The sequence below is a fragment of the Phragmites australis genome, chromosome 17 (assembly GCF_958298935.1).
Source record: "Phragmites australis chromosome 17, lpPhrAust1.1, whole genome shotgun sequence".
Lineage (NCBI taxonomy): Eukaryota > Viridiplantae > Streptophyta > Magnoliopsida > Poales > Poaceae > Phragmites > Phragmites australis.
The window spans coordinates 22,079,708-22,107,572 of record NC_084937.1 but is presented as its reverse complement, the minus strand read 5'-3'; the positions used below and the strand labels follow the sequence as shown (position 1 = coordinate 22,107,572).

Sequence of the window (27,865 nt, the reverse complement as noted above, 5' to 3'; positions counted from 1 at the left end):
TCAGCCTCCGTCGAGGTCGTGCCGCACGCCACCGCGTGCCCGCGTGGCCACCGTCCGTCGGTCCGGTCGGCGCTTCTTTCCTCTCCTGCAAGCATCCGCCCTCCATTTATACCTCCGGCGCGGCGACGCACCCAGCATCCTCTCCCTCCCGCACGAGCCAAGGGGACCAAATCCCAAGCCTAGATCTCGAGAACCCAAGAGGCGGAATCGAAACCAGAGCCCCGGAACATGTCAGCGCCGGCGACGGACGAGGCGGCGGTGGAGGCGCGCCTCCAGGCGCTGCGCCAGAGGCTCGGGAAGAAGCAGCACTTCGAGGAGGCCGTCGCCGAACTCGCCGCCACGGTCCGGGACCACTACGCCGGCGCCTCCCCCGCCCTCCGCAAATCGGTAAGGCCGACCCGACCCGATCTGCAATCTTGCATATCTACGAGAATTATCCCTCGACTAAGTAGCCTGTCATAGGGCTGGGGAATACACGCGAAAGCTTATGTAGTATCTGGTCTTAGAAGGGAAGGCTTGTTGCTTGCCAGGAGATTTACTTTGGGTGGTCTGCGCAATCTGGGAGGGCCGGGCTGGGGATCGGAAGTTCGATTTCGGTGGAATTGGATCGTAACATGGTGTGGAGTTGCATTTGTTTTTATTACAACTCCTAAATTCAGTCATGGGGTTTCCATTAAGCATTTAAGCTGCATTATTTGGTTAGAGTGACCACCGATGGCGTTCTACTTTAGACTGTTCTTCAGGAGACGATGAATGTTCTAAATTCTGTAGCACTACGATTTCCTAAGCAGAAAAGACGAGTTCCATCAAGCAGCTCGTGTTCAATATCATATTATGCTTCAGCTAAGCTCAACATCCATTGGCAGCATAATCCTTCTATTGCATCCAAAATGATCTTCCACTGGCCCTTATGTAGACGCAGAATTTGTGCTAAAGACTAACTCAACGGCCTGTAACGAAATTATTTATTCTTTTTTTGTTACATAAAATGCAACAAGTGACCTTACAGTAACATGACTGTTTTTTTTTTTTACAGTAACATGACTGTTTTTTTTTTAGTTTGGAACATTGTAATGTATGCTATCTGTTGAAAAATGGTGTGACATTCGTTTCCTCCTCTTGTATTACTCTTAAGGAATGCTCTTAATAAGATGAGATCATCATGCTTGAGGCGATAGAAGGGGCATGGACAAACTATTTAAAGGAGTTTTTGTACATCTTCTATGTATATAAACGAAAACACATGTGATTTTGGAGGCTAAAATAAGCTAACGTCACCAGGTTCATAGCAAGCAAGAAACCTAAGTATACCATCCAAAGTAGCTGGGCTATCTGCAGAAGATACTAGCACGTAGTGTGACATAGGGAGTAGTAATTTGGCTGATGTAACTTCTACCACTCAATGCACTTAATATTGAGCACATGAAAAAAGTCATGTATATGCTACTGTGTTGCACTTACATTTTGGTGGGCTATTCGATTTTCATTGTCTGTAACTAATCTTGTTAACAAAAATACATCGGGCAAATTCTTTTATTCTGAATTGATCTTATGGATTATTTTTTACATAATGTAGTACAATTCTATGTCTATATTGTTACATAATTATTTGTTTGCATTACTATTGCAGAGAATTCCATTTTTTTGCACAAGACTGTTATAACTTATAAGTGGCATCTATTGTGACGATTTGTATTTTTTCACTTAGCATATATGAATTACTTTTTGGCAGATGTATTCTATGGTTTGCCGTGTTGCAACAGTCCTTCAGACTAGATATACAGCTCCTGGATTCTGGCGTGCTGGTCTAAACCTCTTGGTAGGAATGGAGAAGCTGGTAACTAATCCTTCTGAAAAGGAGCACTTGAAGACCTGCATTTCAAGGGCCCGGGAGCATCTTGATGAAAAAGAAAATGAGGACTCCATGCCAAGCAACAGAGAAGCAGGTATACCGTCAAAACTTTAAAGAAATAGCATACATTTTTTGGAAGGAACATCCTATGGTGAATTTTTGAAAGGCAACATCCTGCACAGCACATTCTGTGCTTGTAATTCAAGTATCATATGATTGGTCTGGTGGTAATGGCATTAGAATTTGAGCTTATATAGATGGTACATATTGGCAGTCATTAGGTGTATAATGTGAAGTAATAATAAATTCAGGAAAGTGTTTAACTTGTGCATGAATTTTGGTTACACGCTTAATATAAGTGTTTTTCCAAAAAAAAATGTTCTTATAAATATCTATTTGCTAATAAGATGTTGCTTTTTGCAGACTCCAGATTTCTTTTTGAAGGTCACCTTACTGTGGGACCGGAACCTCCGCCTCCGGCATGGCTTGTTGCCCAGAATTTAGCACTAGAATTGAGCATATTAACTGAAAACTCTGGGGATCAAGATGGGAACAACAATAGAACAGAACTTAGAGCTGAGGAGATGGCACCTGCTATAATGAACTTCTTAGACACCATATCAGGGGACAGGGATCTAGAAACTGCCTTGGAAGAATCACTGCAGGTATGCATAATGCTTAAATCATTTCACGAGAATCTAACTTCTTTAGTACAAGTGGCCTTTCTATGTTAGTTTTTCAGTGCACAGTGCAAGGTCTCTTGACCAAGTAGAGGGTATTCAACTGTATGCTTCCGATCTTCTTGTGTGCCATAAGAGAAGATAACAAACTTGTTTAATTTGTCCAGTAGTTTGATCAATGATACTGTATATTAATTATTCTTGAACTTAATCTGTTCTACACTCAAGTTATACTACTGAATTTACTGAAAGTAGAACTTATCGTGTTTTGATGGATGCAGAATTTATTTTGTTAATTTGATATACAATTACCATCTTTGTTAAGACCTGCATCCTCGATTTACATACCTTTATCTTCATTGTACTGGGAAGGATCTAGTCTAGTTCTGCAGCTTCTAGTCCAGTTATCACAACTTGCTACTCTGTCAAGATGTAAATCTGCTTCAGTTAGCTCAAACTGTAACAAGATATGAATATTGATGCCAAGTGTTGATTTACTATTGCCAGGGAATCATGGGGAATCCGCCCAAGGTACCCCCAGCTTCAAAGGAGGTTGTTGCCAATCTACCAGTCATAACTGTTACCGATGAAGTCATCGCTAGATTGGGCAGTGAGACCGAGTGTGCTGTTTGCCGTGAAAACTTGGTTGTGGACGACAAGATGCAGGAGCTGCCGTGCAAGCATCTTTTCCATCCTCCGTGCCTGAAGCCATGGCTGGTAATCTCAAAGAGCTCATGAATCATTAGATGGACATAAATTAGCATATATTACAACTCAATGTAGCTGACGAATCAATATCCTTGTGTTTTCATTCAGGATGAGAACAACTCCTGTCCGATATGTCGGCATGAGCTGAGGACTGATGACCATGTATATGAGAGCAGGAAGGAGCGTGAGCGAGAGGAGGAGGAAGACAGGAGGGGAGCGGCGAATGCTGTCAGGGGTGGGGAATTCATGTATATCTGAACTCAGCAATACCAGAATGTACTCATTTACAGAGCTTTCTGATTTGCTGATACCTTCCTGTCGTTTTACCTGTGAAATTAAGAGCGTCTCTCGTCCTCTCCAAATTAATCATGTTCCCTGCTGAACAATGCAATTTGTGATGGATGCATATTACTACGTTCACTGCCTGTAATGTGCGTCCACATAACTCTGTTTGGTCGGCCTCACAGCGGCTCGCGGGCAGGTTCCTGATGCAAATTAGGCTACGTTTGGAAGAGGGGATTTCGATAGAGAGCTTTAGAATTTTTAATTCCAATCTAAACTAAAGTCTAGGACTGAGATCCCAATCCTCCTTTTCCAAACAAGCCCTCAAGCACATTGACATGGTGTTGGCATTGACCACCATTTAGGCATCGTTTAAAACTCAAGATTTTTTTTCTCAAATAATGTGGAAATTTGAACTGTTTCATATAAATTTTTGCCGAATAGGCGTCACCAGTGCTGTTGTCGATTTTGATCCAATACTAATTGTACGCCACTGTGATGTACCAAGAGGCAAATGGCTAGTTATCTTGGAGGCTTAGCAGTAGGGGTGCGTGGATGAATGCTGTGTAAGTCTTGCCCTATATCAGAACAAAAAGATTTGAATAAAAGTGTTTTTGCCTTGTTCCTCCCATGACTACACCAAATTCCTAGCTATTCTCAGCCAAAACTCTTTCCTATACCACGACCACTCTCCTGCTAAGGCTCGAACCGTCTGAGATACAATCTTCTCTATGTATTTCAGTTACTAGATGAGCACTTAGAAGTGCGTTTCAAACGTGATACTTCTCGAGTTCTTGATTCTTCTGGCGCTTTAATTTGCCGAATTTTCAGAGTTGGGAGAGTTTTTGAGCTGATTTTTCTAAGTCTCTTGATTCTTCTCGTTGTTTGATTGCATAACTTTCTTCTGAGCTTTGGATGTAGCATAGGAGACTAGGACATATGAGTTTTGATTTGCTTACTCGTTTGAGTGTCCTAGGTTTGATCTGAGGATTGTCCAAATTTAAGTTTGAGAAGAACCTTATTTGTGCTCTTTGTTGGCATAGCAAGATGATTGTCGCTCATCACCTACTAGTCAATCTAGTAATGACTGAACGACCGGAAGAACTTCTCCGTATGGACACTGTTGGTCCTTCTCGAGTTCATTCGACGGGCGGGAAGTGATATGTTCTTGTAATTGTTGATGACTTATCTCACTACTCTTGGGTCTTCTTTCTTGTGAGCAAGGATGAAGTGTTTTCACAATTTCGGAGCTTGGTTTTGAGATTGTTCAAAGAACTCTCTGGTGCATTGAAAGTAATTCACAGTTATAATGGCACCGAGTTTAAGAACTATCTCTTTGATGCTTTCTGTCTTGAGCATAACATTGAGCATTAATTTTCTGCCCTACGCGTTCCTTAGCAGAATGGCGTGGTTGAGAGAAAGAATCGCACTTTGATGGAGATGGTTAGGATGATGCTCGATGAATATAGGACTCCTAGGAAGTTTTGGACTGAGACCATTAGCATGGCGTGCTACATCTCCAATCATGTTTTCTTACATTCGATCTTGAATTTGACTTCTTATGAGTTGCATTTTGTGAGGAAGCCAAAGATTCCGTATTTGAGAGTTTTGGGTGTCGGTGCTTGATCCTAAAGGATGGCAATCTTGATAAATTCGAATCGCATTCTTTCGATGATATTTTTTTGGGGTATTCTCTTTATGGTCTTTCTTAATTATAGGGTCTTTTATCTTGGTACTAACATCATCATGGAGTACTGTGATGTGATCTTTGATGAATCAACCCCTTTGTGCTAGATCTGTCTTTAAGTGTGCAGGTGACTAGGAGATGTGCGAAACCATCTTTGTAGATGACGGCCTTCTAGCTTTTCAGGGATGACTAGGATGATCCACTACTTCCTACTATCACACTTGCTTCCAAGCTAGTTCCTGCCTCTTTTACACCGGTAGAGGGTCCTGCAGCCTCTACTTCCACTTCAGCTGCTTTCGAGCCTGCACCAACAGTTTTTGAGGGGAAGATCATCTCGTAGCGCGAAACTCCTTAACACATTCAATAGAGACACCCTCCACATATGATTATCAATGACATCAATGAAAGGGTAACGAGGTTCAAATCTGCTTATTATGCTTATTTCACTGATTCTGCATTTGTTGCTTCCTTTAAGCCTCATGATGTTGGACATGCTTTATCAGATTTGAGTTGGGTCAATACCATGAATGAAGAGCTAGAAAACTTTGAGAGAAACTAAGTTTAGGTCCTTGTAGAGCCACTCCCAAATATTCACACCATAGGCAACAAATGGGTTTTCAAAAACAAACAGGGGAGGAAAACGTCTATAGTAAGAAATAAGGCTAGACTGCTAGCTCAGGGTTTCACTCAAGTAGAGGGGGTAGACTTTAGAGAGACCTTTACATCAGTAGCTAGGCTAGAAGTCATTAGGATCTTCCTTACATTTACGGCATCCCGAAGTTTCAAGTTGCATCAAATGGATATCAAGAGTGTTTTCCTAAATAGTTTCATAGAGGAAGATGTCTATATCAAGCAACACATATACTTTGAGCATCCCAAATACCATCATAGAGTATACAAGCTTCAAAAAATTTTGTATGGGCTTAAGCAGGTACCTAGGGCTTGGTATGATAGGCTTAGGTCTTTCTTGCTAGGGCATGAGTATGTGATGAGGTCAGCTGATAAAACTTTGTTCACTCTCAGGTATGGCAATTCTTTCTTACTTGTTCAGATTTACGTGGATGATATTATTTTTGGTGGCTCTTCTCATGCACTTGTGACCAAGTTTGCGGAAACTATGAGCAAGGAGTTCAAGATGTCGATAATGGACGAGCTTAACTTCTTCTTTAGGCTTCAAATCAAGTAGTGCAAGTAAGGCACCTTTGTCCACCAAGTGAAGTACAACAAGGATCTACTGAATAAGTTCGACATAAGCAATGCAAAGCCATTAGGGACACCAATGGCTATCTTGACCATGCTTGATCCGGATGAAGATGGAAATGAGATGGACCAGTGGGAGTACAAGAGCATGATCGGCTCCCTCATGTACATTACAGTGATAAGACCCGACATCCACTTCACCATATACTTGTGTGCTCGCTTTCAGGTTTCACCGAGGACGTCCCACCGTCAAACAGTGAAACACATTCTAAAGTATCTCAAGCACACTCACGACTATGGCCTTTAGTTTTTTGCACCCTCTTCGCTTTCTCTTCGTGACTTTTCATATGCGGATTTTACTGGTTGTAGAATTGACAGAAAGAGTACCTCTAGTACCTATCATTTCTTGGATACTTCTCTTGTGTATTGGTCTTCTCGCAAGCAGTCTAGCGTTGTGTAATCTACTACTGAAGCTGAATATGTAGCTACTGCTAGCTGTTGCTCACATATTTTGTGGATGGTTGCTACTTTGAGGGATTCTAGGTTAGATTTCAGGAGTGTGCCGCTTTTGTGTGACAACAGCAGTGCCATAAGCTTAGCCAATAATTCAGTTCAACACTCTAGAACCAAACATATTAATGTGAGATTCCACTTCTTGAGAGACCACAATGAGAAATGATACATTGAGTTGAGCTACATAGATATCCAACACCAAGCCTCTAGGTGCAGCAAGGTTTGACTTTCTAAGGGGAGAGCTTGGTATGTGCCATCCCTATGAAATTGTGTGAGGAGAAGTTGCATTTGTACATACTCTATCTTACTTTTATTTCATTTGCATTGCATAATATTTTGTAAGATAATCATGTTAGCAAGCTTCATTTATATGTTATTTGCACCACTTTCTTATACTAGTTGTGAATCTGTGCTAAGTGTAGTCGATGTATACCAATTTGTGCAAGTTTAGATTCTTATTGAAACGTAGCATAAACTCTGTTGAGTAAACTTATCTTTTCTAAGAATGAACTTGAAATGTGAATATAATCTCTTGTCACCCTTAAGTATTTGCTTTATCTTGATCAGTGCTTAAATTAAGGCTAGTTCTGTGAAAAGTATGTGCTACACCGTTTTGTTCAGTTCAGCGGATTGAGGGTTTTTGACTTTTGTCTATGTAAATATTTAGCCCATGATTAACCCTTGGAAGAACATGTGCTCTTTTGTGTCGCAAATGCACAACTTATTTTTACTTTATGAAAAATTGTATATCTTGAATCCTATGTTGAGTTAATAAAATGAATGATCAAGTTTTGAGCTAAAATTGAATCTAATACGGTGGATTAAGGCTTCATGTGGTTTGCCAAAGAAGTGAACCCATAGTTGCTTAAAACTCATTTGAGGATAGTTAAATGTTCAAATGAGAAAGTTAACTTATGTATTTTAATCTGGTAGTTAAGAATGTTCTTTTTCATGTTATCAAACTAAAACTTGGATTAATATGTGGGTGTTTGCATAGCCTGTCGGGTTGAACTTGGTTGCCTAGTTCGAACTTGACATATCACTAGTTTCTCTAATCTTTGCACTGATCATGAAACCGTGGATGCTTTTGTAGTGACATCTTTTGGATAATTAAACTACATGATAAAAACTTGCTTCACTCCCGGTGCTTGTGGCATGAACTCACTTCGAGACTTTGTGTGCCTTTAAGTTATATTGTTTACTCATCATAGTGCTTTGACATCTCTAGTCCTTACAAGTGCTTTGTGATCTATATGTGAAGCTTTGTATGCTCGCATTTCATTTGCACATCTTTGGCATTATCTTATATCATTGATGTTTGCATTGCTAAAGTGGGAGAAAATATGCCCAAATATATTATGCACAAATATTCAACAAAGGGAGAGAAAATTGCATTTATCTAGAAATGAAATGGGGAAAATAGAAAATGTGCAATCATCAAGGAGGGACATGCGTTTTTTTTGGGTTTTTGAGTTTTTCTTGCTCTTTTGAGGTTTTTAGCTCGTCTTTGCCTCTTTTAGAGTTTTTGCAACCTTTATTATGCTAAGTGACATATTTTGCTCTTTCTCGAGTTTTTTCACTTGGATGAGCTTATCTTGTTTTAATTTCTAAACCAAAATATTTGTGTTTTGAGGGTTGTCAATGCACTCATCAAGGGAGAGATTGAGAAACTAAGTTGAAATATACTTTGATTTACTTATGATGAGTGATTGACATAGGTATTTATTTGGTTTGATGATCTTCAATTTTGTATAAGGTTTGATGTGATTTGAATTAATTTAGGATTTCATTTGAGCATATTGATTATGGACTAACTGGAATTGGAGTTGGAGATATGTGTTTGCTTGTCTCATGGTGTGCAGGTGATGGATGCAACTTGGTGGTCGACGGCAGGATGATCGGGCCCAAGAAGAGTGTTTAGTGCTGGACGATCAAGGAGGCCAGATGGATTTAAGGGTGATCCTAGCTGAATATGTGGAGGTCAATCAAAGCATGAAAGTCAAGCGAAGGGGATGCCGGTGCAAGTGACAAGACGGCCTGAGGGATTGGGGGTGGGGGAGACTTGCCGGCAGTCATAATCGCAAGATAGAGTACACGCGTCGACATCGGAGTGTTTGCTTAAGGTGTAAGCAAGTGGGGAGTCATGCTTTGAGAAAGGTGCTAGGGTTTCACAATTTGGCCTCAAAACGTGGGAGAACTGGATTAGTACGTAGCACCATCGTGAAGTTTGCATCGAAGGGAAGCTAAGTCGTGAAGGTGTTGTGGCCATCTGATGAATTGAGAAGAAACTGGACCAAAATATCCTCGATTGTAGGTAGGAGTGTACTAAAAGAGAGATATTTTGGGGAAAAAAACTAAAAAACTTAGGGGTTAAGTTTTCTAGGCTTATAAATAGAGGGATATGGCTGTGGAAGGAGATGAACTAGCTATTTTAAATCACTTGTGCCATCCATATGAGAGTCTTGTAATAGGGTTTTAAGGAGAGGAAGGGGAGTGTTTAGCCTATGTATTAGCTGAGAGTTTTATGAGAAAAAATCTTTGTAATCTGCCTAAAATAGGACTAACTTATGTTGCAATAAAGTTTATTTTTCTTCATGTTATTATGCTTACCTCCTTGCAAGTTTTTCTCTATTGGTTCCCTTGCAAGTTTTTTAGTTTTCGGATTTGATTTTCGTTTTGATTTTTAGGATAAAATTTCAGCACCTTGTGAGGTCACTCTTCTTATTGCTAGAGGCATAAAACTCGTATACATACACTTATATGATGGGGTCTTGAATTCTCTTGCCTCTAGACAATCAACTTGGAGAGATTTGTTGCTTGTTGCTCATCTTTTCTTGTTTCTTTGCAAGTTATAATCTTTCGAGTGCTAAGACACTTGGATTGATCTTAAATAGAACCTATGATTCGTATACCATACGTGGAGTCGTGTTGTCTTAATTTTCTGTTGTTAAAACTTCTCTCTATTTTTGTTTCTGCTTGAGTTTTAAGTAGTGTTGGATGATTCAAATGGGAGAAAGCCAATGATTTCAAAAGAAATTTATTGAGACATCTATTCACCCCTCTAGTCACCAATCTCATTCTACATAAATGCATAGTGTATATGTGTGGTATCTATATGATTTCTTATGACCAATAGCTAAATGAGAGAACACACTTCGAGCACACTAGCTTCCTCCGATGTATATTTGTTGGTTTCTAGTTTTTTAATTTGAGCCTAGCTTATTTCTTCTGAAGACACTAATTCGTTCTCTCTATTACTTAATTACACTGACACGTCATCTTTTATTGTCTTTGGATATCTAATTAACGTCTAAGACACTACACTAGGAGTGATGGGTAATTAAGAAGCTTTGAAGAATGGCTTGGATCCCTAGCAAGGATGTTTGGTATTTTCATTTGTTTTCTGGCCAGAGGTGAGCAAATTTGTTTACCCGTCATGGAAGGCGAGGATATCCCTATAACCAAACTCACCATTACTTCCGATGCATGGTATCAAATTATTATATCCAAGACTGTCATATCATAGGGAGAGAATTACATTGATGTGTAGAAACAACTCCTACAGTGCACAGTATTAGATTTTTGTTTACTAGGTCTTCAAAGTCAATTAATTGTTGTTTGCGTTTTGAACAAATTCTTCATATAACACAACACAATGCAAGATACACGGTTTCTTAGTCTTGATTTAGTGCCTGAGCAGTATCTTATATAAAACATCACTTCTCCTCTCTTTTCTTTAATTCCTTACTATGTTAGTAAAAAATCATATGTGATACCAAAAATCTTGCATGACACAATACACGATACACCGGTAGAAGTCAAGTTTCTCTCTCAGTGAAGGAAGGAAATTCATTAGGACACTTGCAATGCCTTATTTTTTAAGTAAGAAATTCCAGTTAAGAAACAAACTCCTAATATATGTGTATGTGCTGCTAGTTTCTAGAGATCTCCCAAATCAATTAATTATCTCACAGTCATCTAAGATTGCTCAAAGAGCTAGTTTTTTTATAAGAAATAATCTCATTATTTCTCCTCTTTAAATTGCTTACTACATCTATTTTTTTTTACCTAATTGAATCCTAATTAATATCTAAGAAACCAACATTGGGAGAAGCCTTAGACCATTCCCAATTACTTATTTTTTAGGTGATGTCTAAGAGAAGAGAAATTGTTGTTAAAAAAAAGCTTCATATGTATGCACTTGTGCCGCTAGTTTGTTTATATTCTCAAGATAATTAATTATCTCACAGTGATCTAAGATTACTTATAAAGAGCCCGGCTCGCGTCCTCGTCCTCGTGTTATCCTGCGCGGCGGCCGCTGCTACTCGATGCCGCCGAGCGCGCGGACCGGCTAATATACTCCGTCTTCGTATTGATCGGTAGTTTCTGAGACATCATATCATTTAAATTAAATCGGGCATCAGATTTATGATCTAGTTTATCCTTCATGCTCCGTCAGGAGAGCGACCAAAGGAGTCTAATGGTATCGTAGAATATTAGGCCAAAGGCCCACTCATCATAGAGTTTGATCACGGGATTTGCATACGCCGTATACTGCGCTTAGATATTTGTATTGTTGTTTACGTTCAAAAAAAGTTGTATTGTTGTATGCCCAAATAATCATCGACTTACATGTGGCCCATGCTGTCGTGTTTACTCCTATTATTCCATATTCATGAATTTTGAGTAACAAAAGTTCATCAAACACCTCTCGTCATATGTATGGGATGCATTTGAACAAACTTTCAGTGCAAAGTGTGGCCTTTGATCTACTTAATGCCAAGGCTAATTAAAGTCTTTATTGTTGTTACGTCCCAAATTCTATAATCGCGTGATTAAGTTTAATCATGCATCATTAGCATTATAATTAAATTTGAGGTAAATTATTTTGGCGTACTAGAGCACTTCGTTTGAAAACAATTGAATGAGAGAAAGAGATCCAGGAGAGAGAAGAATAAAATTCGCAGTTAAAACAGACTCTTTTTCTAACACGTGGGTCCCACTAGAGTGGGCCAACCACCCCACTCTCTCTCCCTCTATAGTGGCAGCTCACTCTCTCTCCTCCTCACTCTCCCCCACGCCACCCCACCGTGCTCCCCTCCCTTCTCACTCTCCCTCTCACTTCCTCTCTCTTTTCTTCCAAAATCTGAGCTCAAGAGAGAGATTTGAGGTGAGTATGTGGTATCATTGCGATCACAAGCTCATGAGCTATCTATCCCCCCAATTCATTTTCATTTTCCCAGAGGATTTGAGCCGAATTTGGTGTCTTTTGGTGTTTAGGGTTGAAATGTGAAGAACACCAGATTTCTTTGCATCCCGAGCTTTTTCCTCCATTTCCTCCTTCAATCGGCGGTCCACAACCTTAGTAAAGGCCTTTGGGTGAGTCCCCTAAACTCCAATGGCAAGAATCCGCCTTTTGGATGGTTGGATTTCGAATTTTGAGCTAGGGGTTTGAAGTTCATGAGTTCTTGATGAATTAGGAGCAATAGCTGAGTTTTAGTCGATTTCGGCGTATGCATGTTGTCTTACGTGGTAGAGGAAGTCAATGTAATGCTCTAGGTCCAAGTCCCCACTCCAAATGTCGCCAAAATCGTCACCGGTGAGTTTCCAAAGTGCCTCCGGTGACTCCCAGCGGTCTGACCGCCACCCCAAGGTCGGTCAGACCGCCAGGGGCCAAAACCCTCTGCATGGAGGCGGTCTAACCGCGTTTCCGACGGTCTAACCACGACTCTTGGTGGTCTGACCGCCAGTATACCTACGGTCTGACCGATGTATACCTAGACAGCACTATTACTGTTTGCTGAAACTTGTAAAATTCATAATAAATTTTCTGTAGCTCCAAAAATTATGAAACAAATTTTGTTGGTTTCATAATAACCTACTCTACCTATTAAAAATATTTTAGCCATGAAATAATGAATTAAATTTCTGAGATTAATTAATTATGTTAAAGCTTCATTAATTCATCGTTAATTCATCATAAGTCCAAAATTGATGAATCTAATTTTGCTAGTTTTCTTATGACTTGTTCTATCTAGGAAAAATAATTTCATCTATTATATGCATATTTTGGTATATATTTGCACTTCATTCATACTCATTGCATTGCACGCGTTGATCCTTTTTAGAGAACGCCGATCCGTCGATCCCGGAGGCCAAAGGCGATCCCGTCGCGCCGTATCTTTTTTATCCAGGGTAGCAAGGCAAGCATCTATCATATTGCACCGGGTTAACTTGAAATCTAAAATGTTAAATATGCTTATGTATGTATGCATGTGTCGTCGGGTACCTTGGGTAGAACCTAAACCGTTGCATTCTTCTACCTTGGTCACCTGTTCGTGTATATTCCTTGTAGCCTAGAGATGATGTTGTATCTAAGGTGTAAGCTCGACTTATATACTTAGCAATGCATTAGGTCATCAGTAGAAGACGAATGGCGGCGTACTCCGTTGTTCGCGAGCTTAGGGTTGCTCCTATCTTACAATTATGTTTATGATTACAAATACTTGATGTCAAGGTGGTTGAGATGTGGTGGTTGGTTGAGTGGTGAGTATGAGGCGAGGTGTGAGCGATACTAGGAGGGTGTTTAGCCTGCCCGGATGTGGAGGTCCCCTGGGTAGGACGGTAAAGGAAAACCGGACACCGTAGACCGCTTGCACCGGTTAAGCACCGATCGTCGGTGTAGTCGGCTTTAGCACTTACCTTACTCACCTTTGCAGCTGTGGCTTTGTGAGGCCTGAACAACGACGGTGTGAGCGGGTGGGCTTGTAAGCGGTACTAGTTTGCTTCGGGAGTAGTTCTGGTACCGCCACACCGAGCGTTGCATGTCGCACACGGTTGGGGCTGGTTGGGAAAGGTTGTCACGAGTACCCCCTTGTGTGCACTTTGGCCGGTGCCACAAGCCGTATGGTCTTCATGTCGTGTGGGTCCAAGAGTATCCCCTGCAGGGTGTAAAAACAGTTCGAACTGCCGCGCTCTCGGTTATGAGCATGTCTATCGCTTATCTGCACCGATCGTAGAGTCTCGGTTGTTGGTGATGGTTCGGCTACGTGTTTGTGGATCGGTTATGTTGGAGTTATGTTGGAGTGATAGTGGTGTTGGTTCAGATATGAGATGGTTTGGTGTGGTTATGGTTCGGGTTTGTGGTGGTGGTATGGACATGGTGGTTATGCGGGAGTGGTCAGAGTTGGTACTTGTTATACTTTTGATACACATGTTGATTACAATTACTTATGTTCAGTTGGTGATGCGGGGTTGTTTCATATATGTTGGTTAAGCTAGTTACTCACACCTACGTCTAGGTTGCTTACCGTTTAATTAACTTAACCATGTTAATTCTTGCTTCCAGCTTAATGCATGATCCTTGGAGTCAAAAATATATATACCCATACTGTGTAAGACTTGTGAGTATCTTCGTACTCAAGGTGCTGCCCTTAAGTTGTTGCAGGTTCGCAGGTTGGCGAGGAAGAGGCGCTGTTTGGCTACTTTGTGCCTGCCGATCAGGGTGGCAGGTAGGAGTAGCACACTCTACTCTGAACTCGATGCTTTTGGTATGGAGTCTAAGGGCATGTGGCTTCATATCCTTTTGTTGTTTAGTTTATTTTCTTCCGCTGCGTAGATCTTTTATTGGTTAGGAGTTGAGGGGTTTTGTCTCCTCCTAGCTCGCTTTTGTTGTAAATTGTTGAAATCAGTTGCATACTTAATACTTGTAATATAAATATTTATTACTCGATCTTTATTAAGCTATGTTGTAATGTACATGTTGGAAGGCATGTGTTCCGATCCTTGGGCACAAAACACATGTCGGGACTGCCGGAGCGGTATTTTGATTAATCGTCGAGATTGTGATTTATGTTAATGATCTGCCTGATGATTAGTTCGAATACCGTTTGGTCGGGTTCTCACAGTTGTGGTCCAACCACTACAATAAAAATAATCATATTAGACGGTTTGTCTCTCATGGTTTCTTTAGAACCATGTGAGATATATTATCTCAGACAATCTGTATTGGGAGCCATCTAAGATAAGCCAGATAGCTGGAGCTGTCTAAGATAAGTTATATCCTGGTCGAGTTCAGCTTAGAGTCATCTAGAATAAATTTTTCAGACAGATCTATACTAGAACTATCTGAAATACTCTAGAAATATAGCGGATACCAAGGGTCAAATTTACCTCACCCAGTTCTACTTTCCAACCATTAGTAATAAATGCTCCATGTCGTCATCCACGCTGGCTCACCTCCTCTCTAAAAAAAACCATTCACCTCGCTTAGCTCCAATCCGCATTCCCCATCTGCCACTGCCATCTCCATCGCCCTTGCCATGGCCGCTCTAGTGCCGCTGCACTCTCCACTACCCTCTCCGATACCACTGCCTCCCTACTATATGGATTGGTCCCTGTCTCCCTGATAAGCCAGCGCATGTCCCGGGTAGAGGAAAAAGGAGGCAGTGGAGCTCTCTAGCGGCAAGGAGAGAAGCGGCCTCTCCTTCAATGATGATGAGGAGGGTGGTGACGATGAATTGCACTTGGTGGGAGAGCAGTCCGCCACTGTCGGGCTTGGATGAGGAGGAGATGGATGTTGAGGAGGAGGAATAGAAGAAGAAGGATGAGGACGACGTTGGCAACACCATTGAGGAGGAGGAGGTTGTGGCCAACGTCGAAAAAGAGGCTGGCATCAAGAGCAATGATGACGGCGCCAGCAATAGCGACGACAGTGACAAGGGATAGGCTACTGTAGTATAGTGTAGGCTAGTACGTAGGTGATGCATGTATTAAAGCTAATATGAATTTTAGAAAATCTGGATTTAAGTGGGAGCTTTTTGAAATCTGGATAGAAGGTTTTTGAATAATTCAGATCTTCCTTTGTACTGATCTTTCTTTTGTGTAGTCGCATCTATGGTGCTCGCCTCCTACCGTATTCACCTCACATATTGTGTTTGTTGTTAACATGCCGCCAAGGTTTACCTCGGCTCCAACCAAACAACATTAGAATGACATTAAGCACATCCTTAGATAACTTCGAGACACGTAAGGTCTCGGGTTATTTTTTTAGAAAAAAAAGAGATTTAAACGTGTAGGAGGTTATACAGATGCATGGTATTTGTTTGATCCAACACATAGCTGGTGCCGCGCCTGCTTTCTACCCGGGCCAGGCCTGCGCTGTATGATCAGGACACGTTTCGGTCACCGGAGAGCTAAGAGGAAAGAAAACAGAGTCGAGCTCGCGCCGAACGTCCCATGTCCAGCGGGCGACCATCGGACGGTTGATCCACCCAGCTGGTCCGGCGCCTCGAGACGCAGTAGGATTTACAGTTAAATTTTGTTCTTTTCTTAATGTAAAGTTAAATTTTGATGTTGTTGCTTGTTAGTTGCGTGCTATAAAGATCTGTACACAATCGACGCGGGCCAATTATGCAAAAATGTGAAGAGTATGCACGAAGTTAAAACGATAAGTAATTCTAACTGGATGGAAGTAATCATCATTTTGCTAGATGCAAATGAACGGTTTTGTTTAGATGATGCAAATGATCAGGTACAGATGAATAAATCGTGTGCATTTACATATCGGGAACATTGAAAAGAACCCTTTTGTCTAAGTTAAAAATTGTCATACAAGTAAAGAATCTATCAGACTAATGGTTTGTTTGGAAGAGCACTAGCTCTATGAATTTTTAGCTAGTCGCTGGTCATTTTTAACTTAAAAAATATTAGAGTTTAAGTTATGAACAGATTGAGAGTTTTTAATTTAAACTAAAAAATATTTAAACTATTTTATTTTATTCTATAAACTTTAAATAATATATAAATCTCGAAGTTAAACTCTATCAAGCGGATGTAAATATCAGCATACTAAATCGTCGAGGCTTGGCCTCTTCCGTCTTGACCTCATGTCAATCTTTATAGAGCACTTCTGTGAGAGGTGAGGCAGCGTGGATAAGACGAAAGCCTGTAGAAGGAACCACTAAATTTCAGATAGAAGCATGGGTGTCTAAATATTAGTAACATCAGAAAACTTGCAGACCAAAGTACCTTGCGTGTCATGACGGACTTGATTCCTTCCCGTAGCACTATGTCCGTGTAGTTTGTTCCTATTCTACAATCCAGCGAAAACTGAACAAAAATACGATAAAACTTCAGAAGCTGAAGTGCTGAACCAAAGAAAAACGAGGAAGATTGCTCTGAAAGTCTGAAACCACAGCAAGCAAAGAATTTCAGAAGTAAGAAGGCTTTTTTTTGCCTATGAAAATTAGAAGAGAACAAGTGTGAAGTAGCCTGAACCTGAATTTTTGGCAGAGGGAAGTTCATGATGTGCGTCCGGGCGTCGATGCTCCCGGCGATCCTGATCTCCATGTACTTCCTCTGCGCCGACAGCTCCCTGACGAGGAGCCGGGTCACCTTTCCCGGCGCGAGCAGGGCGTGCATGAACACCGTCACATTGCTGCTCCGCGGCGGCTGGTAGAACGCCGGCACGTCCATGGCGCCCACCGACTCGTTCGTGTACGCGACGTCGAGCACCGTCGCGCCGTACCTTATCCCGATGCCGTTGAGGTTCTGCGCCGAGAACAGCAGCGACGCCACCGCGCACGCCGTGGTCCCGTTCGCGCCGCCGCTGTGGTTCGACGTTGTCGACGGCAGCCGGAGGCTGAACGTCCTGTCCATCTGGATGGACTGCAGGAAGAAGGCCGGCTTCTTGAGCCTCGTGACGAAGACGACGAGCAACACGACGGGGACAGCGACCAAGAGGGTGACTGAGAGGAGGAGGCAGAGGCAGAGGCATCTGGCAGAGCGAGGAGGAGGCCAGTGACCATGGCAGCTCTGCTTGTTGCTGCCATGATCCATGGCTTCTGCAACAGTTTTCCAGTGAGAGGAGGCATGGATCGGAGTGAGATGAATATATATGTTTTCGTTTGTACAAAGGGAGAGGAAAGGAAGGGCTTCTCCGGTTCCCCTCGGTCGCAAGCCTCGTGCAAATACTTCGCTCGCCTTTATTCCTTCCTTGAAAAGTTTGTGTGAATTTGAGCTCCTTCACGGAGAAGATGGAGATCACTTCGAAGGGCTGCTCAACTCTGTTATTCGGCTGCGATACTATTGGCTTGGTTCTCTTGGCCAGTGTATGCCTCATTTGAAACAAAGGGAATTTTCCCGGATTCATATGGAAATTGGACTGTTTCTTTTCTTTTCTTTTTGGCGACTGAAGAGAGAGCTTTATTAAAAGTTTATAGGATTACAATCTTGAGCAATAAGATGCTCGACACAAGAAGGGGAATGGAGTCGCCAAACAGCAGAACGGCAAGCCCGTTTTGCAAACCGTGCTAATTCATGTGCGACTTGCATTTTGCTCTCTCTTCAAGTGCTGGACGCCAAAAGTCGGCAAGCGCCCAGCTAGTTCGGTTCCCTCCTGGATAATGAAGTGCATGCACCGGCGATCTCTGCAACCTCGGATTGCTCGAAATTTTGCAATTATGGCACAATCAGTTTCCATAATTGCTTGCTTCGGAATCCAGTCCGCTGCTAGGGCCAGATCCTCTCTACGTGCCACCGCCTCCACTTTATGATCCCTGATGATGGTGACGATGCGGCGATGCCCCCCACCTCGCCGGAGCTCTCAGAGAAAGCTCCGTCTACATTCAAGGTAGTCGGAATCACTCGACGAGGCTCAGTGAAACTGGAGACGAAGGACTGCCGCGTGCTCAATAACTCTTGAAATATTGATAGACGCTACAAGTTTTATATTTAAGTAGGTAAAGTAGGTCAAATGTGCTTCAATTCTCTTGGTAGAATAATAAAATCATGATGTGTTCCCGGAAAACATGCAATTTTTTTCTTTCTTTCTTGTGAAACTTAGAGTCTGTTTGGCAAAGCTTCCAAAGCAACTTTCCGGTTGAAACCATGGAGAGCTATGCTAAACAGTAGATTTCAGCTTTTAGCTTTCTGAGTGGAATCTGTGAAAATGATTATCTGAAATAAATTAGAAGCTAGGGAGCTGAAAAAACAACTTCTCTTGATTTACTTCCCGCATAAAATCACTTTCTTCATATAGTTTATTCTAAAGAATCACTTTTAGCTATAGAATCACTTCCCCGAGAAAATCACTCTCCGCAGAGAATTTGAATCAGTAAGAGATCTACTAAACATGCTTTTAATGGTGGACTTTTGGTTCTGGTAGATCTTCACTAGACTTAGATATAACTGGTCTAAGTGAAAACAAGAGAGGGACAGAAAAATGCATTCATTTATTATGTGATTTTGATGCGCCTCTGATTAGGGATGAAAACGGACGGGAACGGCTGGAAAAACTCTCTAACCGTTTTCACTTTCATATTTTCTCTGCCGGACGGAAACGAAAACGGGATAGACGGGAACGGGAAAAAAGAAAAACGATCGGACATAATCGGAGGGTCGAAAACGAACCAATCCAATCGGAAAAATGCCGGTATCGGTCGGGATTCGAAAACACAAAATGGAAACACCGACCTACAGAACTATCAAGACATGTCAACATGTATAAGTTTAACATTATCTTCAGATAACACTGAATTAAGAAATTTAATGAACCAATCCAATCAGCAAGTCGCATTAAAGTAAAAAAATGTCATATGATTTTTTGATTCACATGACATATCATTTTTTATTAATATTTGACTCAAACAATACAAGATATGAAGATACAACAATATAAACCTTAGGACCGAGCAGTAGCTCGGTTGGTTCGCTCCCAGTGGCAGACTGACAGGGACGACCAGTCGTGGGTTTGATCCCTATGATCGACCTACGAGCCTCATCGGGGGTTTTTTCCTTAGTAGTTAGGGGTGCATACACGTGCTAGTTTAGCGAGAATATATCTGTAACGTGTATGCTTAGGACATGCACGTGTGTGCGTGCGTTAGGCGTGAGTGTGATGTAAGTGAGTTATGTACGTCATGTTTTGTACCCCTCTAAAAAAACCATAACCTTAACTCGATACTCGAGCATATAATAAACATAAATGATAAGTTTCAACCAAAGACATAAGTGAGCGTAGGGGTGAAAACGGACGAAAATGGTCGGGAAACCTCTCTACCGTTTTCATTTTCACATTTTTTCAGCCGGACGGAAACGAAAACAGGATATGCGGGAACGGGAAAAAACGAAAACGGACTGGAAAAAACGGGATACGACACCGGGACGGAACAGGATTTTCCCGTTCCGTTTTCATCCCTACCTCTGATTGTCCATTCGGAAGGCCCTACTTCAACCGAACAGTTTGGGGGCTAGGGAGTTAGAATCTTTCCTCATAAACCCTGACTGCATAGTCTCCTATGCGGTCGGACAATCAGGGCTAGGGTAGGAGAGATAATTCGAGGAGTGATTTTAAAAGCTTCACACTACGCTCTTTGATCATTTTTATCTTCGATTCATTGGCGCAGAAGGCATTGTGAGTTTGTGAGGAAACTAAAAAACTTGAGACTTGCTTGGCACAATTGCTTTGAAACTCGCTTCAGTCAAGGCTTCCTTTGGGCTGGCCCACCTCAAGTGGTCAGAGGAATTCCCGATTAAAAGAGGTGGGATTTGACCAAAAGACTAGGAAAATTCTAGCAAAGCTAGATCTTTTCAAGTACCAGCGATCCTTTTCGGAGTTGTGAGACTAGATGACGAGAATATATAATAACTATATATTCTATGAATATTGTATATATATAAAGATATATGATGTGTATACGCATCTTACTTATTTGATATGATTTGTAAACACAGTAGAGAAAGGAATGAAGATAAACTATAAAAAAGATAATCGTATGGAATAGGAATGCCATGCTTTGATCAGGAGGAATCTCTTACATATCCGAGAGACTAATAGTTTGGAAATGACTACACTGGGAGGAGTTTGTGTAGAATATATCTTTCTGTCCCCAATTATAAAAGGAGGGAGTGGGTATGTTTCAGCGATATTATACTCACTGGATGGTCCAGCGTTGCACTAGTATGAACGTCGGATAATCCGATGTTCATATTTTTGTTACGTCTGATCTTTTTCAATTTGATTTCGATCTGGACTAACAGGTGATGATGTTATATGATTTTGGATATGCATGTTTGCTGGTCTTATGGTGTGCAGATGATGGATGTAACTTGACGGTCGACAGCGAGTGATCGAGATTAAGGGGGTGCTTGGTGCTGGACGATCAAGGAGGCCGATCAGAGTCAAAGACGATCCTACGGTACATATAGATATCAAGCAAGGCAATGATGAAGATTGATGAAGACGGCGTGTTGATAAAGTCAAGCAAAGGGGATGCCAATGCAAGTGACAAGATGACCCGAGGGATCGAGAGCAGGACAGACTTGCCGATGGTCAAGGTCGCAAGATAGAGGACACGCGTCAACATCAGAAGACTTGCTTGAGATCAAAGCAAGCAGCTGTGAGTCATGCCTTAAGAAGCTTGCGAGTCGGTTTCCCGGTTCGGCCACAAAACCGCGGATGGATGTAGTGCACGTGGCATTATCGCGAAGCTTGTGTCGAGACGAAGCTAAGTCGTGAAAGCGCCACGATCGTCCGATGGATGAAGGAGAAAATAGACCAAAATACATCCGGTGGTTAGTAGGAATGTACTACAAGAGAGGGGTATTTTAGGAACAATCAAGGAAATTTGGAGGTCAAGTTTCCTAGGCTATAAATAGAGGAGTTTGACTGGTTGGGAAGTCCACCCTTTGAGCCATCCATATAAAAGCCTTGTGCTAGGGTTTTAGAGGAGAGGAGAGGAGTGCTTATCCTATATAGGTAAGAGTTTTGAGAGATAAATCTTTATAATCCGTATAAAATAGGGTTGATCTCTTTGAATAATGAAGTTTAAGTTTTTGCATATACTTAAATCCTGCTCCTTCTAGTTTCCTACTATTGGTTCCCTTTTATGTTTGCAAGTTCTTTATATTTTGTTGTTGATTTTCATTTTTCTTTTTGAGCTGAAATTTTAACACCTTAGGAAGTTATTTTTTTTATGCTAGATGAATAGAATTCACATACACATGCATATATGATGGGGTCTTAAATTTTTTTGTCTTTAGATCATCATCTTGAAGAGTTTAATTGCATGGTTATCTCATCTCAGGTTGCGAGCTTTTAGTATAAAGACACATGGAATAATTTTGAATGGAATGTATAGATCATATCCTATCAGTGGAGTTATATTGTCATGAAACTTTCCATCTTGCTTTGTCTCTCTGAGTATTTTGCTTCCGCTCAAGCTTTAAGGTGCGTTGGGTGGTTAAAAATAGAAGAAGAATATCTATTTTGCAAGAAATTATTGAAACGTCTATTCATCATTTCTAGTCGCCACTTTTAATCCTAAACATATATATCTTGGAACTCAACTAGGTCAGCAGTGTCTCCTGAAACATTTAGCATAAAGACAGTGCCGCAATAATCAGATTTAAAAATCATGCTTAGAGAATACTCCAATCCAATACCATTCACGACATCCCACAGCTCAATCTGTAGTACACTACCATGCATTATTTAGACTTTCTTCCTTGCTTTAATATCCAATTATGTTAAACGATCTTGTCATTCACCTGTCTTGTTGTTTTGGGTTTTTCTCAGCTGCATTTAGTTGCTGATCTCTATCTTACAGACATATTTATACATCCGGATCCTATTTTATTTCTCTTATTAATTTGCTCTCCTGATGGTTATCACTGATCAATCTGTCCTTTTGATGTATCTGTCTTCAATGCTTGGTGCAATGGCAATCTATATCTAACTCCTTCCACGAATATTGTGATGCCGTCTTGAAGGTGCCAATTCGTCTTCTGCTACGCATGTGGGTGCCCGATGGCGCCAGGGCCAGAGGATGGGGGCGAAGTATGCCAATGCCAGGACAGAGCTGCTGCGCATGCCCATGGCTATGCGTAGGAAGGATATATTGCAGCTTCATCTTAAGCTTGAATCTAGTTGCATTATGCACTACTAAAGAACATAGCGTAATTGACATAATATAGCAGATGGTTCCAAAATGCGTCTAAACATTTTCCCTAATCTAAAAGTAGGGATTTATGATTTTCCACTTCATTCATCAGCTTCAGGGTGTGTCTATTGATGCAAGTGGGGCATTTGTAGCCAATGCAGCCCACCTCATTTTGTCTTGCGGCTGGTGTGAATATATATATATATATATATATATAATTGCATATTTAACCTACAATCACTCGTTGGAAGGGTGGCATCAAGGTGTCGCCCATCCAACGGGCGACACCTTGAGTGGCATACCAGTGTGGCAACTACCTAATGTGGTGTAAAAGATGCCGCCCTCTGATTGGATGACAAAAGGTGTCGCGCGTTGAATGTGCAACAGGAAGGTGTTGCCTAACCAATGGGTGACATCTTGATAGGGTTTGCTGCCTGCTGAGTTTAGGGTTTCGTCATCCGTTTTCGGTTTGCGCTAGAGTTAGTGTTGTCCATCTCCATTTGTTGTTTTCAAAGTATTTAAAAGTCCATCGTCATTCGTTGTTTTTGAGATAATTTTATAAGTGAAATTGTCGGATAAGGATAATTGAACATATCAATTTTAATCATAGTAGGAACAAACACGATGGCATATATGGAACGCGATCATTCTAACATATCCATGTATCATCTCTAATCCTAACATGCCTTAAGGAATGTAAATAACTTGATTACAACATCAACTCTACTGAGTGCAACGTGTGTATTTTCCCTTCCTCGTAGCTTCCGGTCCTGCCTCACGCGCCCGATGTATCCTCTGGTGCTTCCTCTCCCTCTCCGCCTCATGGGTCTCCTCATTTTGGCGGTTTTGCTCCTCCCTGATCTTCTGCTGCTCCTCTTGACTACTTCGCACTCAACCTCCCTCCTCTCGTTAGCTTTCATTTCATGGAATCATCTCCAAGCAGCTCGGTGCTACTCATGTAGGTGGAACACATCTGCTGGTGACTGCTCAGTATCCAGTTACTGTATGAAGTCACATAGTGGTGGTAAAGACTACAACGAAGACCAAAATGATAAATGGTAAATCACAGATTTATTTGAAGTAGTTTGACCAGAAGTGTTTAGCTGGTGACAGTAGGCGCCATGGATGCTGCTTTGGGGTGGATCGTAGTCGTAGTATGGGCACATGAAGAACCTCCTTCTGTAGATGTCAGAGATTTTGTTGTACTTCATCACCCCATAAAGATCTCCATACCAGCACATGAGTACTTCGGCCACAACATGCGTAGTATCCAGTATATATTTCTTGAGGAGAGGATTGGACGTCATTATTGTAGGAGTTATGGAGGTTGAGGCTACTAGTTTGGTCCTAGCTATGACCAGCGTCTTTTTTTTTTATACTGAAGTTTTGTCTTGGTTCAAGGACTAAGTCCACGGAAATTGAACCGGGGAAAGCAATTGATTCCGTTGTATGAAGTGATCATGTTAACTAAAAAGGCTAGGTCTGAAAATGCTACTTCTGAAAAGACTAGGTTGAAAAGGCTGGGTCTAAAAAGGCCACTTTTGAAAAAACTAGGTGTAAAAATGCTACTTCTAAAAAGGCTATATCTGAAAATGCTAATTCTGAAAAGGCTAGGGTTCCAACGAGCAATGGTTTGAAGCAACCGTGACAGATTGTCATATGATGCTTCATAGGTCTCGAACCTCATATCAATTGCCTTGTTCGCCCTCTAAGCCTGGCTGTACCTGATAGTATACTAGTACTGCTCCTCAATTGCCTTAGTTATGGATTTGGATTTATAGTTCAGGTTGTTCACAATCTAAGCATACATAACATTGGCAACAAAGCTTGATGTCAGGTTCCTATGGCTCGACGAAAGTTCATCAAGTGTGCAATTGTAGTCCACCACAATCGACACTTCTCAATAGTCAACCCCCTTGAAAGTGTGCACCCATCACGGGTAACCATCCTTCACACACTTTACATCATACTCTTTGCTGGACTTGACAACAACAAATTGCCTTCGAAGCGATGTCTCCCATTGAATCCCAGCATCCTTCATGACCTTACTGGTGGGGTACTGAATCCCAGCATCCTTCATGACCTTACTGGTGGGGTACCTAGCCCCCTGGGTTACCTCATTATACTCCCACACTATCTGATTCCCTCCATTCACCATTAGGTTCTTAAAATTTGGATTGTTCCAGTCCGTAGGGACAGGAGCATCATCCTCATCATCCGACATGTCACACTCAATAGTTTCATCGGCCTCCCGATCATCCCAGTCCATCTACTCAATTAAACTAGGGATGTGTTCCCCTTCGTTCGCCTCACCAGTGGGTTCAATCGGAACGGGCGATGGCTGCCCAACATTTGGTTTGCCAACCACTTCTTCCACTACCTCATCATCCACCTCCTCCTCCACATACCCTTCACCTTGCATCTCCACAACTCCATCATTGTTCTTCCATTACACAAGCAACATAGGTGGTCAACCTTTATGCACTGCATCTTGTAGGTACCTCCTCCAATCCTGTTTTTTCGTAAGCAGGTACACCTCCACGTACACACTATCAATTCTACGGCTGCCCACAATGCTAATAGTCATCTCTTGAATCTTGGGATATATTTTGAAACCGTGCATTAACCAGTCAAACAAATGCTCGACACTCTTATGCATCGATCTCGATATACCCTTCTCTATTAACTCAAACACCGACAGTACTACCCCTTCCACACCACAAAGATGTCATTGTCTCTATAAAAAAAAAATCCTAAACTGCTACTTATCTGACATACATGCCAACGATCAACAAAAAACTCTATTATTATTTCGGGTACCGACAACTATATTCGCTACATTTAGAACAACATAACATAAAAACCACACATGTAAACCTATTATGCAAATCTACATCTAACCGTGCAATATTCCTGAAAAAATAGGTCCAACATTACTTCTATATTGCTAAAAAAATAGATCTAACAACATTACATATAATATCACTAAATCCTACATCGATTTGCTATGTTAAGTCTGAAAGTGCATCTATGCCCCTTATGTAAGTTTTGGATAATTGATGACAAATGATCAAGTGACTAATGAGTTTAATGAGATTATGAACATGTTTTAGTCCCGTTAAAGATGTTAAACAACGTTGGCGTCCTTCAAAAGGAAAATAGAAGCGGCACGTGGGTACTCAATAGTTTTAATTGATTTTATTTTTGAAGTTGAGTATAAGTATGTCGTTCTATCAAGAGGGATGCGTTTAGATTGTCTTGATGATGTCTTAGTGTTTAAAGTATAATTTTATCCAAAAGATGAGAGACACAAATCACGCCACGAACGCCGGATTTTTGAAGTTGCTCTGTGTACCCCGAAAGTTCCGGGTAGCTGGAACCTCCGGGTGGAGCTCCGAGCAAGGGTGATCGGTTTGCCTTTTTTAAAACCAACCCAGACGTTCCAGGCTGGCCCAGAAGTTCCAGGTAGCCGGAACATCAAGATTGAGTCTGGGCTGGGGTGCTCGGTTAGGACCTCAGTGCTTAACCCAGAATTTTTGGGCTGGCCTGGAAGTTCCAGGTCTTGAAACCTGCATATCCTTTCCGAGTAGGGGTCCTTAGTTTCTAAGTCTCGTGCTAATCCGGAAATTCCGGGTTGAACCTGAAATTTCTAGATTTCTGCAGAAGAGTTGCATAACAACTAGTTTTGGGGGGTTGGGTATAAATACCCCCTCCCTTCATTTGCTACTGAGCAACCACGAAGAGAAAAGCATTGATAGCCATTAAATAGCTCCCCACTCCCTTAGGCATTAATTCTTGTAAGGTTTTGAGAGTTGGGTTATGTGATTGATTGCTAGTGAGCTCCATTCAAACCTTTGAGCACCCGAGTTTGTCATCAAGTCGATCAATTTCGTATTCGTTACTCTTGAAGCTTTGAGCTCCTAGATGGCTAGGTGTCGCCCGCTGAGCACCCAAGCTTGTGGAGTGCCACAGAAAGTTTGTGAAGGTTCATCCTCACATTCACAAGGAAAGAGGACTTTGAGTAAGCCCAAGCTCGATCTCCATGGTTACTTGGTGAGGAATAGGGTTGAAAGAGATCTGGCTCTTTGTGAGCACCTCAATGGAGACGTAGGATCGTTGGATCCAAACTTTGAGAAAAAAAATTCTTATCTCCTTTGTTTTCTTTGTGTTCTTTGTTGTTCTAGTTGACTTTTGAGCAATTTACCCCGATCTACATGTTTGTGAGTTTGTGGCTGCAGGTGAAAGGTGGAAAACACTCTGCACTTACTTTGGAACCTGTGGTAACAACTAGATTCAACTAGAAGTACCTAGGCATTGTTCATTTTTGATTTCGTTCTATTTAGCCCGGAAGGGTTGAACTTGGAACTTCCAGTACCCGGAAGTTCCGCACTGAACTCAAAAGTTCTAGATTCTGTTAATCTGCTGTGAAGTTTTTAATTTTAAGGAACGCCTATTTAGCCCTCCTTTAGGTGACATCTCGTACATTCAATTAGTATTAGAGCCAAAACATCCTATAAAGCTTCGTCGCTTGGAGAATTTGAAAATGTCGACATCCAGAGAGAAGAGTCCGAAAAGCCCAAAAAGTCATAAGGATGTTACATCGGGCGACGGAAAAAACAAGGGAGTTGAGATCGGTTCCAATTACGATAAATTAAATGCATTCTATTCTTATATTTATGTGCTATCCGGCGTGTGCTATTTTTTGATGGCACACATTATGCCGTGTGGAGGCACAAAATAAAATTGCATCTATTATCTCTTCATCCAAGTATGTGGAAGATTGTGTGTACAAGTTTTGAACTACCGGATGAAAACATAGAGCTCACTCCTGAACAAGAGCAAAACTTTCACCGTAATGCACAAGCCGCAAGCGTGCTGCTTGGTGCTTTGAGCTTCGAGGAGTTCAACAAGGTGGATGAGCTTGAGGAGGCTAAAGTGATATAGGACACACTCCAAGTCGCACATGAAGCCACCACAAGGGTGAGAGAATCAAAGATAGAGT

General features: G+C 41.5%; 2 protein-coding genes across 2 annotated transcripts; one reads left to right on the top strand and one right to left on the bottom strand.

Moving 5' to 3' along the window:
- Window positions 1-100: 100 nt before the first annotated feature.
- On the top strand, window positions 101-3,606 carry LOC133896814 (E3 ubiquitin-protein ligase AIP2). The gene is made up of 5 exons (XM_062337455.1): window positions 101-387; window positions 1,733-1,946; window positions 2,276-2,517; window positions 3,040-3,249; window positions 3,349-3,606. The coding sequence occupies exons 1-5, from the start codon at window positions 229-231 to the stop codon at window positions 3,496-3,498; spliced, it is 975 nt and encodes a 324-aa protein (XP_062193439.1). The 5' UTR covers window positions 101-228; the 3' UTR covers window positions 3,499-3,606.
- Window positions 3,607-16,664: 13,058 nt separating this feature from the next.
- On the bottom strand, window positions 16,665-17,855 carry LOC133896639 (uncharacterized). The gene is made up of 3 exons (XM_062337239.1): window positions 17,201-17,855; window positions 16,952-17,032; window positions 16,665-16,868 (listed from the first exon to the last, which is right to left on the bottom strand). The coding sequence occupies exons 1-3, from the start codon at window positions 17,759-17,761 to the stop codon at window positions 16,764-16,766; spliced, it is 747 nt and encodes a 248-aa protein (XP_062193223.1). The 5' UTR covers window positions 17,762-17,855; the 3' UTR covers window positions 16,665-16,763.
- Window positions 17,856-27,865: the final 10,010 nt, after the last annotated feature.

Excerpts from the sequence above, each read along its gene's own strand:
- LOC133896639 (XM_062337239.1), bottom strand. The coding sequence starts at position 17,761 with ATGGATCATGGCAGCAACAAGCAGAGCTGCCATGGTCACTGGCCTCCT. Across the intron at positions 17,033-17,200 it reads TCCCTCTGCCAAAAATTCAG|TTTTCGCTGGATTGTAGAAT; the intron begins GTTCAGGCTACT and ends ATTTTTGTTCAG. Across the intron at positions 16,869-16,951 it reads AGTCCGTCATGACACGCAAG|GCTTTCGTCTTATCCACGCT; the intron begins GTACTTTGGTCT and ends TTCCTTCTACAG.
- LOC133896814 (XM_062337455.1), top strand. The coding sequence starts at position 229 with ATGTCAGCGCCGGCGACGGACGAGGCGGCGGTGGAGGCGCGCCTCCAG. Across the intron at positions 388-1,732 it reads CCCCCGCCCTCCGCAAATCG|ATGTATTCTATGGTTTGCCG; the intron begins GTAAGGCCGACC and ends ACTTTTTGGCAG. Across the intron at positions 1,947-2,275 it reads GCCAAGCAACAGAGAAGCAG|ACTCCAGATTTCTTTTTGAA; the intron begins GTATACCGTCAA and ends TGCTTTTTGCAG.